Source organism: Staurois parvus, unplaced genomic scaffold (assembly GCF_062004578.1).
Source record: "Staurois parvus isolate SC_StPar_1 unplaced genomic scaffold, SC_StPar_1.0 ptg001066l, whole genome shotgun sequence".
Lineage (NCBI taxonomy): Eukaryota > Metazoa > Chordata > Amphibia > Anura > Ranidae > Staurois > Staurois parvus.
Window position 1 is genome coordinate 3197537 of NW_028318862.1, and position 16724 is coordinate 3214260.

At 43.7% G+C, this 16724-nt stretch overlaps 1 protein-coding gene across 7 annotated transcripts in view; it reads left to right on the forward strand.

The window, feature by feature from the left end:
* Positions 1-16724, forward strand: part of MTOR (mechanistic target of rapamycin kinase) — a 216320-nt gene that overhangs the window by 19095 nt on the left and 180501 nt on the right. For 3 of the 7 annotated variants that reach the window (XM_089658401.1, XM_089658405.1, XM_089658403.1), the window contains exons 3-15: positions 2768-2876; positions 2982-3271; positions 6698-6898; positions 7024-7158; positions 9745-10020; positions 10422-10530; positions 10700-10898; positions 12950-13078; positions 13152-13396; positions 14398-14610; positions 14709-14914; positions 14991-15113; positions 15787-15870. In XM_089658401.1, the coding sequence (XP_089514527.1) occupies positions 2768-2876; positions 2982-3271; positions 6698-6898; positions 7024-7158; positions 9745-10020; positions 10422-10530; positions 10700-10898; positions 12950-13078; positions 13152-13396; positions 14398-14610; positions 14709-14914; positions 14991-15113; positions 15787-15870 (2319 nt within the window). The remainder of the gene's footprint in view (positions 1-2767; positions 2877-2981; positions 3272-6697; positions 6899-7023; positions 7159-9744; positions 10021-10421; positions 10531-10699; positions 10899-12949; positions 13079-13151; positions 13397-14397; positions 14611-14708; positions 14915-14990; positions 15114-15786; positions 15871-16724) is intronic. The other 4 variants (XM_089658406.1, XM_089658407.1, XM_089658402.1 and 1 more) reach the window with 3 other exon arrangements.

The following is a 16724-nucleotide window of genomic DNA, read 5'->3' on the forward strand; positions in this document are numbered from 1 at the left end:
GGTATCTTTAACCATTTTTTTTTTTTTTTTTTTTTTTTTTACCTCCATCATGACCAGGCCATTTTTTTTTTTTGCTATTCAGCACTGCGCCACTTTAACTGGCAATTGCTCGACCATGCAACACTGTACCCAAATGAAATGTATTTTATTTTTCACATAAATAGAGCTTTCTTTTGGTGGTACTTGATCACCACTGGGTTTTACTTTATTAAATTAAAACAATCTAATTTCTTCATGAATTTACACCAAAAAAGCCCAATAAGTGTACATTTAATTGGTTTTTGTGAAAGTTACAAACTATGAGATACTGACATTTGGACAGTTATAGAAGCTATACTGGTAATTATTATACAGTATTTATAAAGCGCCAATAGTTCGCACAGCGCTGTACATTACAAAGGGGGACAGAACATGTGACAGAACAATACCAATACAATGCAAAACATGAGGGGATCGAGGGCCCTGCTCTTTCGAGCTTACAATCTAGGAATGGCAGTGATCAGCGACTGTGGTGGGCAATCTGATGCTGACTGGCACTGACTGGGAGGGACACTGATGTCGCAAGTGACAAATACAAATACTGTACACTAATGGGTACTAATCACACTAAAGTGTAACAGGGGTGATCCAAAGTGCATTTGAGGGGTTAACTGTGTGCCTAATAAGTGTATGTGTGCTGCTATTATTCACAGGATCTGGCTGTCTGTCTTCCTGAACTCAGTTGATTTCAGGGAGAAGAAATGGACAGATTGCTGTTCAGGGAGAAGAAATGGACAGATTGCTGTTGTGTGTTTTGTAAACACAAAACTCTGTATTGTGGTTGGCCACATCCGAACAGCAGGTGTACAACCAAAATGAAAAAACTGATCACCTGCCCAGGTCTATAACTGGCTTTTTAAACAGTGAACACGGGGGGCTGTCACTACGTGAGAAATTTCCAAAAAAGTAGAACTATCCAGTTCAACTTGCCAGCCTACCCCAATCTAATATCGGCTTTTGTTGGCAAGGAACAAGGATATGTATATCTTATCAACAAAGGGGGATAAGAAAAGCCAGTTCAAACTGTCAGCCAGTTAGCCAACTATCAAAAACCAAATTAACCTGTCTGGAAACATGCGTTTAAAAACAGGGGTTTAGTTAGCACACATTTGCAAATACATACGTAAGCCACAGAGCCGCGTCACGGCACCCTGAGTATCTGTGGTCCTAACTCTACAAGTCTAAAGAGTCCTCACAGTGGAGGCACATGCATTTAAATGGATAGAAACAAGGGCAGATAAACATGAGGGGAGCCCCACCCTTCATTAAAAAGGTTATGGGAGCGCACCTGACACCCAGCATATTGCAGCTAGGGAGCTAGGGAGTCCAGTGCACCCACTGAACCTACAAAGCATACAAAGAAAAAACTGATCACCTGCCCAGGTCTATAACTGACTTACAACCAAAATGATTGGCTTCAACCTGCTGACAACCTCGTGCTGTGTTCAGTCACAGCGCAGGTCGGCAGGGGGCACTCGTGCCTGAAGACCAGAAGGTTTATGGTGCCCGGCTGTACTAAGAAAAACTGAGAAAAAACTGGTCACCTACCCAGGTCTATAACTGGCTTTTTAAACAGTGAACATGGAAGGCATCACAAAGTACAAAATAGGACTATCCAGTCCAACTTGCCAGCCTAGCCCAGTCTAATAATGGCTATTGTCGGCAAGGAACACGGATAAGTATAACCTATCAACAGAGGGGGATAAGAAAGCCAGTTCAATCTGCCAGCCAGTTAGCCAACTATCAAAAACCAAATTTACCTGTCTAAGAACATGCGTTTAAAAACAGGGGTTTAGTTAGCACACATTTGCAAATACATACCTAAGCCACAGAGCCACATCACGGCACCCTGATATTCTGTGGTCCTAACTCTATAAATCTTGAGAGTCCTTAATGGAGGCACATGCATTTGTTTTTCTTATAAAATTTTGCAAATAATTTCATCATAAATCTTGGCCAAAATTTATTCCATTTTTTTATCTTTTTAGTAAAAAAAAAAAAATAACCCAAATTAGTTTATAACCAAACATTATAATTTTTAAACATTATTTTACTTTTTCTTTATATTTTTTTTTTTTTTACATACTGTCACCCTAGCAGCACAGTGTAACCATGGTGACCCTGTACTACTTGTGGGGGGGGGTGATGATGATTTTTTTTTACACTGATTGCTTTTATACCTATAAAGACTGTAAAAGCAATCATTTCTCCTCTCTAGCTGCATTCTTGCAGCCATTGAGAACTACTGAGTGAGCTGTGATTGGTCACAGCTTGTCACATGGTACAAGGCTGTTGTGAATAGCCTCGTACCAAGTGACCTCTGTGATCATTCACAGATTTCACACGTAGTAAGCAATGATGTCACAAGTGACATCTTGCTTACTACTCTGCATGTGATCACTGATTGGCCAATCAGTGATCACCTGATCGGGACCTCGCACAGGAGGACACAACGGGCACCATATCGCGGTGCTGCGCGCTCCCAGGGAGCGCGCACAGCTAGAAAATGCGGGTGCCGTTTATGAACGGCAACCCGCCCCTGGAGTGCCACCGCCCCGCCGATAATAAACAGCAGGCGGATGGCAAGTGATTAAATGATTACTTTGGGAATATTGTTTAGGTATTCAGCACAGCAGCTGAAGGTATTGGGTTTAATATTTTTGTTGATGTGTAGAGATTTATAAATGATTTTATGCTGTCATTTACAAACTTCCTCTGTCATTCCCAGGTGAGCCAGGAGGAGGCGACACAGTTCTATGATGAGCTCAATCATTTCATCTTTGAGTTTGTTTCCAGCTCGGATGCGAGTGAGAGGAAAGGAGGGATATTGGCTATAGGTATGTCATGTGACTTATCTTTTAAATGCAGCCTATTAATTGTCATCAATAACCCAATTTTTTATTTTCTTTTTTTTTTCTCCATTAATGTTTTTCCCCCCCCAGATATCTTGATAGACCTTATTGGCTGTTTTGCTCAGCAAGCTTTTCTATCCCTCACAGTCAGCCTGATCGGAGTCGAAGGCGGAAATGCCACCCGAATCAGCAGATTCGCCAACTACCTGCGAAACCTTCTGCCCTCCAGTGACCCCGTTGTCATGGAGATGGCTTCCAAAGCCATGGGGCGCCTTGCTATGGCAGGAGACACGTTCACTGCTGAATATGTGGAATTTGAAGTGAAACGTGCCCTGGAGTGGCTAGGGGCTGACCGCAATGAAGGACGCAGACATGCCGCGGTGAGTTCTCTTCTAGCTGCACGGTACAAAATGGTTGCTTATTCCATGTTTGTGTAATGTCACCGATTCCCAGGGAATTGCTTGGTTCGGTCCTGTACACAGCAGAAGGTATTTGCTGTTTTATTCCGCTAATATAATATGCTGAAAAAGTAAGTAAACTAGACATGACCTGTTTTAAAAGGGATTTCTTGTTCATTCATGTTCTACCCAGTCTCTTCCTGAACTTTTTTATCCACTTGAGCTCTGGAAGGTTTTACCCTTTTCATGACGAGGCCATTTTTTGCTATTTGGCACTGCGCTACTTGAACTGGTAATTGCGTGGTCGTGCAACACTTTACCCAAATGAGATTTAAATCATTTTTTTTCCCCCCACACAAATAGAGCTTTCTTTTGTTGGTATCTGTTCACCACTGTGTTTTTTATTTATTCAATAAATTATTATTATACAGTATTTATATTATACAGTATTTATATAGCCCCAAAGGGTATGCTCAGCGCTGTACAGTAGCAAGGAGGACAGAACATGAGACAAGACAGTAACAATACAATACACGAGGGGTTCGAGGGCCCTGCTCTTTCGAGCTTACAATCTAGGAGGGAGGGGAAGGTGACACAGGAGATGGCTGTGGGGGATGGAGTGGTGGGTGGAGTGGAGGAGGTTAGTTGTTAGGTGAGGTCGGGTGTTAGGTGAGGTTGGAGTAGGCTTCCCTGAAGAGGAGGGTTTTCAGGGTGCGCCTGAAGGTGAGGAGGGTAGGTGACAGTCTGATGGATTGGGGTAGGGAGTTCCAGAGGATGGGGGGGGGGGGGGGGGGAGTCCTGGAGAAGTCCTGCAATCGGGCGTGGGAGGAGGAGACCAGGGAGCTAGAGAGTAGGAGGTCCTGTGAGGAGCGGAGGGCACGGGTAGGGTAGTATCTGGGTATCAGGTCAGTTATGTAGTTCGGGGTGGCATTGTGAATGGCCTTGTAGGTCAGGGTTAGCAGCTTGAACTTGATGCGTTGGGCAATTGGGAGCCAATGAAGGGATTGGCAGAGGGGGTGGCAGATGTGGAGCGCTTGGTGAGGTGGATGAGTCTGGCCGCTGAGTTTAGGATCGACTGGAGTGGGGATAGCGTTCGTTTGGGTAGGCCAGAATGAAAAAAAGACAGAAAATTTTTTAAAACATTTTTTTTCTTTCTGCTATAAAACATATACAATAAAAATTCATAAATTTAGGCCAAAATGTATTCTGTGACATGTCTTTGGAAAATCCCAATAAGTGTATATTGATTGGTTTGCATGAAAGTTGATGTCTACAAATTGCTGGAACTTTTATTTTATTTTTATACTACTAATGGCGGTGATCAGCAACTGCGATATTGCAGCAGGCAATCTGACACTGGGGGTGGGGGGCTCTGACTAACCTAACTGACAATGACATTACCAGTGACATTAATACAGTGATCCATGACAATACCAATTGTACGCTCCAAGGAGCAGGACCCTCCTAACCCTCTTGTATTGAACTGTATTGTTGCTGTATTGTCTCCCGTTTATTTTTTAAAGTGCTGAGCAAATAGTTGGCGCTATATGAATCCTGTATAATAATGTCACTGTACTAATGACGCTGGCTAGGAAGGGTTTAACATTGCTGGTAATCAAGGGGTTAAATGTGTGCCTAACAATGTGTAATGTGTGTATTATATGCTGATTTTTACTAAATATCTCTTTTCACTGCAAAGCCGGGAAATGAGACAGAGAGATCGTTCCCTCTGTACAGAGCCCTGTGTTGATTGTCAACACAGGGCTCAAGGCTGTGATTGGACACAACCAATCAACAGGTCACGGTCGTGAATCATTGGCCAGGACCTGCTGACAGACTCCCACTGTGTACAATCACAGCGGTAGTTGGCAGGCTGGGGCTTGCACGCTCTGTACCTGGAAGAGGCAGGCAATGTACAGGTATGTCATAGTGCCTGTATGAGCCGCCCTTCAGCAGTACATTGTGGGCAGGCGGTCCGGACGCAGTTATAAGTAATGCCGACTTCCAGGGAGATAAAAAATGGCATTAAAGAACAATCCTGCTCTTCCTTATTGCCCTATTCCTCCATCTGAGCAGAAAGTCTAAACCCTGTGCAAACTCTGTGTCCGGGTGGTAATGGATCTTACACAGGGTTTGACCAGTCACTCACTAGGTGTTAACATTTATCAGGTGGGGGGGGGAGTCATTCACCATGTGCCAGCTCTGCTTCCTACAAGGAGGTCACATGGTTCCCTGTATTCTGAGTATTCCTCCATTGCTCCGACTGCGAAGGGGAGAGCTTGGTAAAAGTAGGCAATGGTGAGTGTGAGGTTGTTCCATCAAGAAAACCTATCAACCGGAATGGGTATAACACAGCCTCTTTAACCGCTTGTCTACCAAGGTGCGTTTATAAACGGCATGGTAGACAAGTTGTTGAATCAAGCTTACATCTGCAGCTGTGAGCTTGGTACCAGCTTTAACAGCCGGCGAAGGGCTTTCTGATAAGTGATTTGAGTGGCTCCAGAGCCGTCTGATCACTTATATGGGGCTTTCAAAATGTAACCCCCCCATCCTTTCCGTCAGCACCCACGATGGTTCCTAGGCTCACCTGTTCCTCCAGGGGGCCTGGGAACACTGGGAGCTGCTAGTACATTGAGAGCAGGAGGGACTCGGGGAACGGATCCATCCTGCGGCTAGGGATGTAGTACCCTTTCTGGTGTCCCAGCTGTCATTCCTTGGCTAGTGTAACTGATGCTGCTGCTATCCGATAACACTTCTATTCAAGCTATATATGCTTGAATAGCTTCATTGGAGGGCAGGGGAGACATTGAGGTTCTAACAGACCCGTAACGTCTTCATAAAGAGAACCTGTCACCTGCCCATGCTTATATAGTGGGCTTGTTAGCCCCCTTATGATAGCAATAAAGTCAAAATTTAAAGTACAAAAACATTTTATATAAAATGTAATTAAAAATACATTTTTAAACCACCCCTGCACACACCCTATCTAAAAAGCACAATATAAGGCAAACACGTGTAAACATTAATTGGACCACACATGTGAAAGCAGTAATTCTAGGGCCATAATTCACTGTTAACGGATAAAAGGCCTTTAAAGCGTCGACTATGGAGAATTATGGGTACTATAGCTTTGTGATTTCACGGGCATGCGCACTATTGAGTCTCAACATGTTTGGTACAAAAAAGTTGGTTAATATTGTTTTGTTTGCAATAAAAATCATTTTAGTGTTTTTTTTCTGCACATATGCCTTGACTAACAGCTGCTAGCACCATTTTATTCTAGGTTTTCTGCATTCAGAAAATATGTATTTGGGGGGTGTTTATTGTAATTTCTGTGCAAAAAAAAATAAAACCTCGCCCTTTTTAGTCAAATGGTTAAATCTGGACTTTTTTTTTTGTTTCGTTCAGGTGCTTGTTTTGAAGGAATTGGCTGTCAGCGCACCCACATTTTTCTTCCAGCAAGTGCAGCCTTTCTTTGACAGCATCTTCTATGGTGTATGGGATCCTAAACAGGCGATCCGAGAGGGAGCAGTGGCGGCCCTGAGAGCCTGCCTGATTCTTACTACACAGCGCGAACCCAAGGAGCTACAGAAACCCCAGTGGTATCGGGTGAGAACCTGCCTTCACGATTTCCAGCAACTCACAGAAGTAAAAGCCCCACTGTTTACAGAGCGAAGTCTGGAAATGACATTATGCGATTTATAATCTATAATTTTTTTATCTTTCCTGTTTAGCAAACATTCGAGGAAGCGGAACGAGGATTTGATGAGTCCCTGTCTAAGGAAAAGGGGATGAACAGAGATGACCGGATCCATGGAGCACTGCTGATTATTAATGAGTTAGTGCGGATCAGCAGCATGGAAGGCGAGGTGAGTAGAATAAATCTGGGGAGAAGGAAGGGGACAATGGGAGTGTATATGGTAGAGAACTTTCACAGCTAGAATCATAGCAAAAATCTCAGACAATGGATTTACAAGTTTAACATAACCGAAAAAGTCAAGTAAATATTAGGGCTGTTTAAATAAGAACTCTACTGTGTAAGCTGTGCCAATAAAAAGGGGAAGCAGAGGATAAAGGAGTAGTCACTAATGGTGCCTGTGGCCTCCCTACAGCTGATCTTTTCCAAGTCCGTTCCCAAGAACGATTTGAGGGATGGCTCGCCCACCTGCTGGAAACACAAGGCCTAAAACGGGGGTCAGCAACCAGATCATGGTCTGGGCTTGCTGGCCCTTCATCCCAGAGTATCAGAATGCAGTGCAGAGGGACTGTTTGTAAAGTTGGAGCTGTAATAGGGAGCAAGAGCCGCATAAGCCGATGCCTCCTCTGTAGTGCTGGCTTCTCTGCCATGCACAGTGATACCAACTGCGCTTCACCTCTTATCCCGGCTAGCGGTCTCCAGAGTGGCGCCAGCAGCAGGAAAGAGATCCTTCAGGTCGGTGTGAAGCAATACAATGAGTATAATAGTATAGGGTTCCTTTCACATTGATGCACTGTTGTTTCCCCACACTGTGGGTGCAGTTCAGTGTACTTGTAGCTTTCCTGGGGGTTTGCTGCGCTTAGCCATAGACTTCTATTATATCCTACAGGTTTGGTGCCATTTCTGAAAGCACACCAAAACTCCTGAATGCAGGAGCCCAAAAAACTAAATTTGCCTATGAACACCTATGCTAGCACCTAACTAGGAGGTGCTACATTTGCTAAGTGAATCAACCTCAGGGTTCTAACGCCCCTCTCCCACCTTTGCATGTGAACAAGCCCTAAGCGTGCCACTTTTGATTGCAACTAAGGACTCATTCACAAGTGCAGCTGGCACTACTGCTCCTCTAAAAAGCAATCTGTGTATGTTCAACAGGTGGTAAGGAGGAGATATAATTCCTCCTCACCACCTGATTTAAACCCATGATTTCCGTGTAATGCATATTATTGCGACACGGTACTACAGCAATTAGTGGTTTAAATCAGATGTGAGGAGGTGACACTGTGCCCGGTGATCTTTGACTTCTCCCATGATGTTCTGGTAGATCTCCACTTTTTTTAAGGCTACCTATCTCTGGCCTAAAGAATTTAAAAGCCCTCCAGTAGCTCCCAGCCCTCAGTTCATGTGTTTCCTACAGACATCTGCACTGAGATCTGTTTATTTACCCATCTCTGAGCCCCTGCCTGCTAGCCAACAACCGTGTGAACGGGCCAGAGATTTTCCATGATTTGTTATGCTCTGGGTCTTTGTGTGGAGGCTGCCATTTTGGTGGAGGAGCAGGGCTTTGCTTTCTAATGTCAGAGAGGAGTGGGATATACAGTTCCATGGAACTAATGAATCGGGGAGATCTTTGCACTACAGGCCCTCAACTACCTTTTTCCTCTCCATCATGGAAAACCATGATCAGCACAGTGGTGGCATTGCAAAATCTGGTGATACTAAGCCAGTGGAGGCGAACCTATGGAACGCGTGCCGCAGCAGGCACACAGAGCTCTGTCGGCATGCTAGTCAAGTTGCCCCAGCAGCCGAGCATCTGATAACAGAGCACATAGGTGCCAATGCGCCTGCTCGGAAAGGAGTAGCCATGACATCATGAGCCGCGTCTCATTAGCTGCAACTCGTCCGGTCAGTGCACTGCCAAGAAAATTTTATTTACTTGGACTGGGATCACTGGACTGTGATTTTAGCAGAGGGCCCCACATGGTAGGAAATGCGCTCAGATGCATTTTTCGGAGCAGGCCAAAAGCCAATGGTCAGCGGAACATTGCCCTTTTGTGCTGGTGGTCAGCGGAACATTTCCCTTTTGTGCTGGTGGTCAGCGGAACATTGCCCTTTTGCGCTGGTGGTCAGCGGAACATTGCCCTTTTGCGCTGGTGGTCAGCAGAACATTGCCCTTTTGCGCTGGTGGTCAGCTGAACATTGCCGCCCTTTTGCGCTGGTGGTCAGCGGAACATTGCCGCCCTTTTGCGCTGGTGGTCAGCGGAACATTGCCGCCCTTTTGCGCTGGTGGTCAGCGGAACATTGCCGCCCTTTTGCGCTGGTGGTCAGCGGAACATTGCCGCCCTTTTGCGCTGGTGGTCAGCAGAACATTGCCGCCCTTTTGCGCTGGTGGCCAAAGCTTTTTCTAAACTAAAACCTTAGTTTCCAGGTTTAATTGCAGTGTTGGCACTTTGCGATTTAAATGGGTTTTGGGTTGTGGTCTCTAAAAGGTTCGCTATCACTGGACTAAGCAGTCAGAGGCTTGAGTACCTTTGATGATCTATACAGACATACAACTATAAAGCCAAAGAAAAGGATTGCCTAGGCACAGGCAGTATATTGCTTTTTTTTTTTTTTAAGTGTAATTAAAGACATTAGGTAGATTTTCCAAGGTATTGCTTATGCACAGGTAACATTTCTACAGCTTACCAAATCTACACTTTTTGAATTCAAGTCCACTTGAATAATCATAGGTGCTGCAATATTTCTATCCCTTTAGCGTCTGAGAGAGGAGATGGAGGAGATTACTCAGCAGCAGCTGGTCCATGACAAACATTGTAAAGACCTCATGACCTATGGCCTCAAGCCCCGACACATCACCCCTTTTGCCAGCTTCCAGTCAGTTCAGCCACAGCCTTCCAATGCTTTGTTGAGCCTTTTAGGATACACGGGACAGCAGGGAATTCTAGGATATGGAGCTGCCCCCATGCCTGACAAGTCTATGTTGGTGGAAAGCCGAGCCTGCCGTGAGCTTGTAGATGAAAAATTTGATCAGGTACGATTTCATTTTTATGAAAATGTTTTGTTTTATTTCTTTCTTTCAACTTCAGGCCGCATGCACATGGATGTAACTAAGCATAAAATACATCTGGTTTAGAAGTCAATGGCTTTACTGTAAACACTTATGCTTGCATCTGCTTTTACCTCCACTTGCACGTACAATATAATCTCCCAAATGCAACACTTCTGTATTCAATAAACCTTTATTTGTGCAAGTAAATGTCAGTGTAGAGAATATTCTGAGTTTAGGTGAGTACCGGACTGTACAACCCACCGGAGTCTCCCCAAAGCTTCGTTTTTGCTACACAAGGCATATTTTATTCTTAATTTACATCTGTGCACATGTGGCCTTCTACATCCTTTTGTTAGTGTTTTGAATATTTTTTGTTTCCTTAGATTTGTCGATGGGTCTTAAAATGTCGAAGTAGCAAGAGCCCTTTAATCCAGTTGACCATTCTGAACGTCCTTCCCCGTCTTGCAGCATTTAGGCCTTGTGCGTATACAGGTAGGAATGGACTTGGGTCATATGTGCATAATTCAGCTAAGAGTTCTCTCTGTTAGGGTTTAATACAGAAGAGTGTCGTCAGGACAGAAAATGTGGTCCAGTGAGTCTGCTGTTTCGTTTTCTTTTGATTGATTTACAGGTCTATATTCTTGTACCGTGTCTTTTACAGAAGTTGTTTCTGCAGATCAATATCTTCAGGACACCATGAACCATCTGTTGAGCTGTGTGCGCAAGGAGAAGGAGCGCACTGTGGCCTTCCAATCTCTGGGACTCATCTCTGTTGCTGTGAGGTCAGACATTCGCTGTTATCTCCCCAAAATTCTGGAGCACGTTAAGTCTGCCTTACCACCAAAGGACTTCGCTCACAAGTGAGTCACGTTATTGTAATGCAGGTGACACATCTTATTCTCAAGGCAGATTTGCTATCTCATCAGTCCGTTTTAGAATATTTAGCCTTTCAGAATTGTTCGAAGCTACTGTTGTCACCATGGCAGAATTCTGACTGAAGCATTCATAATATTTATTCTATGTGAATTGTTAAACTGCATAGTCTGCATTTTAAAACTTGGCTGCTTCAGCTGTATATGGATCCAAGTCCAAGCAAAGATTTTGCTGCTCTCAGGATAAGGGTCTGTGCCGACCACCTTTTGTTTTGTTTCCAGGAGGGTTTTGCATTCCTATACAAGTGTATGGAACTACAAAATCTACTTGAAGTTGATCATAAGGAAGTCAAAGGCACCCTAGAATGTATTCTGAATCCACTCAGAAATGTCTTAAACTGATTTCATGCTGATGCCATCAACACTAACCCAAATCCTGTCTTGTCTATATAACCACTGGATCACTTCCAGCTTCACTCCCCATAACTGGCATCTGGTAGTTTGTGTAGTAGGTAGGATTTTTGCTTTTAAAAGTAAAAAAATGCCAGAGGGGTTTGCTTTAGCCATTGTCCTTTACAGTTCTTTAACTATAGGGCTTGTACTCAAGAGGTTTGTCATGTCCTCTCAATTAATTTTTGGAGAAACCCCTTTTTGTAATCAAAATGTTGATGGGAAAGGAGGTTCGTCTCTTCTCACATGTCAAACAAACATTATTATTTACCAATTCATCTATTACTTCCATTAACGCACAATGGACTCAAAACACAGCATGCTAAAATTGTTTTTTTTTTTTCTAATTTATTCTGCGATAGTCAGGAATTCCAAAATCCCTTTCACTTTATGCCTCAGGTATAGCTAATTCTGAAGATCATGTTATTTAAGCAGTTTACAGTTTACTAATCATGTCACACAGCTTCTAGCTCTGTACCCTTAGATATTGTTATCAGTAAACTTTACACAGACAAGCAAGAAATACTGGTGTTGACGTTCTTCATTTCAAGGCTTTACTTAACACTCACTACGTGTCAGTTCACTTGCATTGACTACCTGACCCTTGGTCCCCATAGCATTGCTGTACTGCTAAGCACCACTGAAATGTCTAAAAACCTTTCGTGCAATGAATGAACTGTCTGTGCCCCTAAAGCCAGCCATAGATGGTTTGAATGGCTGCTGGTTCAGCAGGGACTAGCCGAGATTCGATCCATGTATGGGATGGGCAGGCTGAATGTACCCAAGTCGATCGATCGACTTTGGTACAAGCAGCACTATGGATTCCTAGCGTGATTACTGCCAGCGGCTATAGTTGCTAGCAGTAATGACTGCATTCTTTCAGCAAAGAGCAGCTCCAGTACAACATACATCGGGGGAAAGTGGGAAATTTGTGGCTCAATCTAATTAGAGCGAAGAGTGATCATTCATTCATATTCGCTGATTTTTCACATAAAGTCTCGTACACACGATGAGAATATCGGAAGAGTGATCATCCCTTGGTCACATGATGTATGTATATTTTTTTTTTTTATTTTAATGGACGAATATTGTACTGATTAAATGAAAATCATTTGATCTGTTATTGTATGAGAAATGTTCATGCTTGTCCTTTCTGGTTTTGCATGAACAGTTGTGATTTGGATCAAGACCTGTGTACTAACCATCAGATTATCGGACAATCACTCTGAATGCGGATTTTTTAATTTTTTTTTTTTATTTTTTTTTTCTTCTCATTATGTGTACTGGGCATAAGTCGTTTTGGGAAGCTATAACTGGATGTGTAAAAAGTGCCGTGTCCGAAAGGGATGACCACTCTGAAATCTGGATTCAAATGCTGGTAGTGTGGAGTGCATCCATTTATCTCATAGAGTGGTCATCTCTTTAGGGCGTGGCACTTTTTATAAATTCTGATTTTTAACCATTTAGCACATATGAGGATGTGACCAAGTGCCAGCGAACTCTATTATAGTTAACTATTTTGTGGCTCACAAGTATTTATTTCCTAAATTTTTCTGTATAACTGGATGTGAACTCTTTCTTTTATACAGGAGGCAGAAGACTATGCAGGTGGATGCCACAGTGTTTACCTGCATCAGCATGTTGGCCCGAGCCATGGGGCCCTCCATTCAGCAGGATATTAAGGAACTTCTGGAGCCCATGTTGTCTGTGGGGCTGAGGTATGTTATCTGAGTGATGATGGTGAAATAGGTGACAGTGATGTATCAGTTTAACTGTTGTTCTTTCTTCCAGCCCTGCACTGACAGCTGTTCTGTATGACCTGAGTCGTCACATCCCGCAGCTCAAAAAGGACATTCAGGATGGCCTGCTGAAAATGCTTTCGCTGGTTCTTATGCACAAACCTCTCCGACACCCGGGGATGCCCAAAGGCCTGGCACAGCAGCTGGCTTCTCCAAGTCTCACCAATATTCCTGAAGTTAGTGACGTGGGCAGCATAACCCTTGCTCTCCGCACCTTAGGAACATTTGAGTTTGAAGGTAATGGCAGTTATTTACTTTGCTTAGACACCAATGTTTTAGTTTCCTCCAAACCCTCTACCCCATGAACTAGATCAGGGCTTAAAATTTCAAGTCTTGAGCTACTAGCCAGGCCTTTAGAGTTACTCGCCACCTACAAGCACACACAGAGACACCTGTACACACACACACATCTACACACACACACACAGGCACGTACAGACATGCATACACACAGATACATGTACATACACAGAAATACACACGCACAGATACATGTACAGACACGTGCACACACACACGTACATGTGTACACACACACACGTACATGTGTACACACACACACACACCCTATAAAAAGTTGCAGTACTTCATTGTTCACTCACAGAGCCGGGTACTGCACTCTAGGGGGAGGCAGAGAGCACAGTACACACTCCTTCCTTTGCTTTCACTGCGCTCATCTATTATTATTATTATTATAAGTATTTATAAAGTGCCAATAGTTCGCTCAGCGCTGTACATTACAATGGGGGACAGAACAATTACAATACAATGCAAAACATGAGGGGATCGAGGGCCCTGCTCTTTCGAGCTTACAATCTAGAAGGGAGGGGATGGTGGCACAGGAGGAGAAAGCTGTGGGGGATGGAGTGGTAGGAAGAGTGGAGGAGGTTGGCAAGTTAGCAGGGGGTGGGGTAGGCTTCCCTGAAGAGATGGGTTTCTATTGAGCAGTCTGACGGCTCTCGGTGCCACTGACAAATCCGGCCTGAGCTCCGAGCCTGCTCAGCAAGACAGCCCTGGGGGAGACACTCGCCCCCACCATGATTTCCACTCGCCCCCACCATAATCTCCACTCGCCATTGGCGAGCAGGCGAGTGGAAATTTCAAACATTGAAATAGATCATTCTTAGAAGTGAAGTGCCTGTATAATATTCCTTCCAGGTATGTGTCTTAAGTGTGATTGCCTAAATCCTCCATGGAGTTCCGCGACTAACATTTGTGTTCTGTTCTTCTATTTTCAGGTCACTCACTGACACAGTTTGTGCGTCACTGTGCTGATCATTTCCTAAACAGCGAGCACAAGGAGATCCGAATGGAAGCCGCTCGCACCTGCTCCCGGCTTCTGACTCCCTCTATCCAGCTGCTGAGTGGACACGGACATGTGAGTCAGACTGCAGTGCAGGTTGTTGCTGATGTTCTAGGCAAACTGCTGGTGGTCGGAATTACAGACCCAGGTAACACCAAATGTCATGGTACCCACTTGATCTCTATACACCAATTAAACTGTGTTTCAAGAAAGAAATCATAACTCTGTCTTGGGATCTTTTTGTAGACCCTGATATCCGATACTGCGTTCTGGCATCATTAGACGAACGGTTTGATACCCATCTGGCTCAGGCGGAGAGCCTTCAGGCCTTGTTTGTGGCTCTGAATGATGAGGTGTTTGAGATCCGGGAGTTGGCCATCTGTACGATTGGTCGTCTCAGCAGTATGAATCCTGCCTTTGTCATGCCATTCCTGCGCAAGATGCTCATCCAGGTAGATTACACTTGGCAGTTGTATTGGGATCTCTACTGTTGGCCGAGCCAAGACTAATCTTTCTGAATGTCCTTAGATTCTGACAGAGCTGGAGCACAGTGGCGTTGGGAGGAACAAGGAACAAAGTGCTCGTATGTTAGGTCACCTTGTGTCTAACGCACCGCGACTGATCCGCCCTTACATGGAGCCAGTACTTAAGGTATGGTTTCTCCTAGAGTGATTTTAGGGTACATTTTGCTTTTTGAAGTTTAGCTTTCAAAAAATTTTCCAATGCGTTCTCTTCTGTTCCTCCCCTCTTTCATAACTGCTTACATATTTTTTTTTTTTATCATCTTTGTTTTTGTAAATATTTTTTTCTATTATCTTTACAATTTAACTTCTTCATGCCTCACCTAGGCAGTCTCCTGGGATACACAATGCGCATGCCAGAAGATTTCAGGTTCATAGGTGCTGAACTATTGCAAGATCTCTCGACACTATGGCAACTGGTAAATTGAATTACGTAGTGCTAGATCTGTCTGCCCATGCATGAGATCTGGCAACATGTCTTTTACATTGCATGATGTCATAGACAAGTGTCAGGAGATCTAAGTAGAGATCAGCCTATGGCCTTCCAGCCTTCTGAGATACTTGAAATGCATCCCATGGGGCTGCAGGAAGACATCTCCAAACACTGTAGCCACAACATGTACTGAGAGAAACTCTCCATCTGCCCATATGAGAGGTCGAAACTGCTTATAAACAGTAGAATTTTGTATCACACACTTCTATATCACCATTGTTTTGAAGGTGTTTTTTGTAATTTTTAATACCATAGCTGGTCTGTTGTGTTCGGTCAAACCGTTTCTGATTTTGGTGTCTGTAATCACTAGGCTCTGATCTTAAAACTCCGTGACCTAGATCCTAACCCTGGAGTGGTGACCAATGTTTTGGCAACAGTTGGAGAGCTCGCCCAGGTAAGTCTGCATAATCGTCACCAAGAAGGTGCATTGTTTTTCTAATGTCAACAGGATGAAGTTCACTGTTGTATTAAATAACATACTACTTAGACATGGCAATCCATAGCAAGAGCTTTTTGTGGGTGTAGCAGTGTATACAGTGGGTTTTTGTTGGCCTGTTGTTGTAAAGAATGTCCATATGATAATTTAAAAAAAGCTTCAGACAAGCACATTGTAAACCTTTTTAATTAACTTACATATTCCTACATTTTTTACACCGAGCACACGGGCTGAAAGTTTAAACCTGGCTTACAGCAAACATGTCTGTTTAGTGGTGGGATGGAGGCGGTACCAGTGTGTATGTTTGAGGGAGGGGTAGATATCACAAGTGTGATGATCACTCAGAGCAAAAAAGCAGACACTATGCAGTGCAGGTGTACCTCTTGTCATATATGAGAAGTGATAATTATTGTTGTTGAGGCAAGAGTTCGCTAGCCAATATGGAATGCAAAACTCCTCTATCCGAGGAATTGACTTTTTTCTGCAGCAGCTTTGTTCTCCAGAGAGGCTTGCATTTATTGGGTCCCAGCACATAACCGAGTCCACAGAGTGTTTGCAAATAATACAGTGATCAAAAGCCTTCCACTTACCCAATCCTGCTCAGATGATACGTTAGCAGGCAAAGAGATATTTTACCTGTCCAACATATTTTCAGTCTACAATATGCACCTAGGTAGCTTCCAAAATGGTGTTGTGTGAGCAATCAAAATCTTTTTTTGATATAGTTTCTACCCACCATCTAAAACCAGCTGATTAGTTGGTCAAGCAACTTCTTCTTAACTTGAAAAGACCCTAATTGCATTTTACTGAAA